General features: G+C 49.8%; 1 protein-coding gene across 1 annotated transcript; it reads left to right on the top strand.

Annotated features, from left to right (window-relative positions):
- Positions 1 to 2,140: 2,140 nt before the first annotated feature.
- Positions 2,141 to 3,034, top strand: LOC119341737 (chaperone protein dnaJ 11, chloroplastic-like). Its single transcript, XM_037613595.1, has one exon. The coding sequence runs from the start codon at positions 2,232 to 2,234 to the stop codon at positions 2,649 to 2,651; it is 420 nt and encodes a 139-aa protein (XP_037469492.1). The 5' UTR covers positions 2,141 to 2,231; the 3' UTR covers positions 2,652 to 3,034.
- The last annotated feature ends 564 nt before the right edge of the window (positions 3,035 to 3,598 follow it).

Consider the following 3,598-nt stretch of genomic DNA (forward strand, 5'->3'; position numbering starts at 1 on the left):
TGCCCCATGGCCTCACTCCGCTGTGTCAGTGTGTTGCTGCACCTTCATTTTCGGTTAAAAAACAGGTGGGTTTATGTTGGACGGCGATAGCAAATAGGCCTTATTATGACTTGATTTGCAGTGTGTCGGCAGCTGTTCGTTAGTATAGTGTATTTGTGACTTTCTGAGCACTTGATCAATAGAATCTTCCAATAAAGCAACTGATTGGATCTTACTCACCGAAGGCCAAACAGAACTTAATTAGGCTCCGCTTCAAACGGTTTGATAAACTAGCGCGGCAACCGGTACTCGAACTTAATTTTGAACCAGGAGCAGAAATTAGGGATGATTGTTTTCAGAGGGCCTCCAAGCTTGTGGAATGCCTTGTTCTCTACTCCCATGCACGCGCATTCCCCCAGCTCTCGTCCTCGCCACGACATTATAGCGCTGCTACTCTCTTTTTGTCTTCATCAGATTTTTTAAAAAATACTGTAAATTATCTATCGCCATGCATGATTCGGAGTGGTCCAGAGCTTATCCACTACTAACTGACTAATACCACCAGTGATAGTGTCTTGTCTTCACCAGGTCATCCATCTTATCAGGATATCACATATCATTAGCATCAATAATGCAAGCAAGCACTTTTCCCACACATACATATCCACCCTCTATTCATTTCACGGCGACGTCCATCTCCGCCGCTCCCGTCCGATCCATCTTTGCCACCCGCAACCAGGCGGCCGTCGCCGTCAACGTCGCCATGGCGCTCGTGGTGTGGTCGGCTTCTCCGACGGCCCACCAACCGGATCGAATTGATAACCCCGTACATCCATCAGTACAGCTCTGCTCGCTCGCCCTACTGCATGCATGGCCGACTGGCTTCTTGTCGGCGGCGCCTAGACATGGCATGTGCAACACGTAGGACTTCATGAATAGGAGACGTCCAAGAACTCAGACCAACATGATTTCTTCTTCTCCCGGGCCATACCTGAACGTGATGATACGCACCGACACCCGCCGGGTGCAAGTTAATTCCACCACCTGTACAATATTTTTCTCCGGACACGACGTGTAGCTCCAGATACTAGCATCTCGAACCATCTAGAACAGAAACAAAAATGCTGTGTAGAAAGATCAGAGGTACGTCTATCATCTAGACTAGTTGCAGAACAAAAACAGATGCATCCAAAGACTTTCACAAAAAATCAGAGGTCACGGCAGATCATTGCCTGCAGATGCGTACGCAGCTACCACTTGACGAGTTCGTGGGCGACGTCCACCGGATTCAGATAACCACAAACACTATAGAATAACAAGTCGCCAAAAGTCCAAACAATGGAAAAATATGTGACCACACAATCGGTTAGCCCATCATCGTCGCAAGGAAAAATCTACTGTGCTTCCAGGCAAGTGAGGCGACAAGAAAAAACTCATTATTCTTGTAAAACAAGTAGACGGTATGAACATAGAGATTCGAATGTTCCACATAACCACAAATGCTAGAATAATAAGTTCCCCGGAAGTCCACACCATGGAATAAGAATAATATCACAATCTGTCAGCCTGGTGAGACCTAGGGGGGAGAACAATAACGGAAAATCTATCCTTTTGTTGGGGGAATCAAAACACAAAGTCTCATGCTATTTTTTTCTAGAACAAGCTGGCAATATTGAACCATAGAGTGACACCTATGTATGTATGACGACATCGAGATTTGAAAATTCAAATTTGATATGTCAGCACGCCAAGAAAACAAATAGTACTATCCACAGCTCGACCTGTCATTTTGAGCTATACTATCCCCAGCTAAACTTTATATGCCATGTCATGCCCCATGCCATGGCCCATGTGGTCAAGTGGACTATCGATCATATCAGATGCTACATGACATCCAGCGCACTGATTCGCGATCGGACGGCGCGTGAGTCCCTTTCCCCCTTGTTGAGGAAGGGAAGTTGGCACCACAGTCGGTGGCGCGAAAGCTACGTTCAAGAGGCCGACAAGCAACTCACGCGCTCATGGCTGACTCAGCGGGAGCTCACACATAATCTTCTTCTTCTTCTCCGCATCTTTGTGGAGATAAGATCGAGAGCTGGACGTAAGAATGCCACCACATACTCCTCCGTCCTCACCCCCTATAAATACACCGGCGTCTCAGCTGCAGCTCTCCTTCGACGAGGACGAACAACGGTGCAACGAAGAAGTAATCTGCTTTTGGATCAAGAACTCGAGAACAGAGAGGAGAATCGATGGCCACGTTCGCGACGTCAACGGCGGCAGTGATGGGATCGGCTCGCCCTGGCCGGGTGGCCGGGCCTCGGCGGTGCGTGGTGGCGCGCGCGTCCGCCATGATGGCGGCACCGGCGCCGGTGGCGGCCGGGAGGACGCACTACGAGGTGCTCGGTGTGAGTGCCAGGGCGAGCAGGGGGGAGATCAAGGAGGCGTACCGGCGTCTGGCCAGGGAGGTGCACCCGGACGCTGCTGGTGGCGGCGGCGACGAGGGGTTCATCCGGCTTCACGCGGCCTACGCCACGCTGGCCGACCCTGACGAGCGCGCGCGCTACGACCGGGACGTGGCCTGCCGCACCGCCGGGATGATGATGCGGCGGCCGGCCGCGGCCGGGCCGGCGTTCCGGCGGAGGACGTGGGAGACCGACCAGTGCTGGTAGGAGGGGCGGACACACGACGACACGTGGTTGCTCAGTTCTCCCGTTCCCGGCCGGCGGCCGTCTGGTTCGATCAGGCACGGCGTCGAGGTTGTCGATGGTCGCCAGGAAGGAAACCGCGTCGTCTGACGTGCGCCGTCCGATCAGTGTTGGCCGGTCCAGATCTAACGACGCGGATGCGGGAGAGCTGTGAACTGCGACGCGACGAGAGGCATTTTTTGAAGATCTCTTGCGTTCGACCAGCAAATGATTAGCTACTGCCTGTAAATTAATGGCCTGGGAAATGTTATAGCTCTCTGTGGTTATAGAAGGAAATATTTACCCCCTCCATGTCATAGTTTTTTGTTTGCCAAGTAAGGATTAAAGGGTTACTAACTTCAGAGCTATTTTACCGTTTCGTGAGAGATTTTGTGGGCGAAGTCCACCGAATTCAGATAACCACAAATACTAAAGAATAACAAGTCCCCAATGAAAATATGAAAAGAGAGATTCGAGCTTCAAAATTCGAATGTTCTACATAACTTTTTTTTTGCGAATCAATGAGCTTTATTAACTACTCGTCATCTCATCATCAGTAGAGCCCTTCTGTCTATTGCTAATATTTTATGATCTACTCTACTTCTCAGCATCCACCAAGTCAACATCTTCAACATTTCTTTTACCACCGATCACCACTTCTTCCTCAAGAATAGTACCCTGGACCACCATAGACTGTATAGTGAACTGCACCCTGTAAAGATTAGGCTTGACTGGAACTCCAGGTTAAGTGGAAAGGGCTTGATGGTTCTAACATCCACCAAAAACCTCACCACTTGTTGATCATGCAGGAGTTGCATATCAACTTTATCCACTGCTCCAATCCTTTAAAGTGGCTCATTTCTTTTGGAACACCAGTAGCTCTAGCCCAAATAGTCCACATCCTTCCTCTAGCTTCAACATCATTCCCAACT

This window comes from Triticum dicoccoides, chromosome 7B, assembly GCF_002162155.2.
Source record: "Triticum dicoccoides isolate Atlit2015 ecotype Zavitan chromosome 7B, WEW_v2.0, whole genome shotgun sequence".
Taxonomy (NCBI): Eukaryota; Viridiplantae; Streptophyta; class Magnoliopsida; order Poales; family Poaceae; genus Triticum; species Triticum dicoccoides.

Coding starts and splice junctions, on each gene's coding strand:
- LOC119341737 (XM_037613595.1), top strand. CDS start 2,232: ATGGCCACGTTCGCGACGTCAACGGCGGCAGTGATGGGATCGGCTCGC.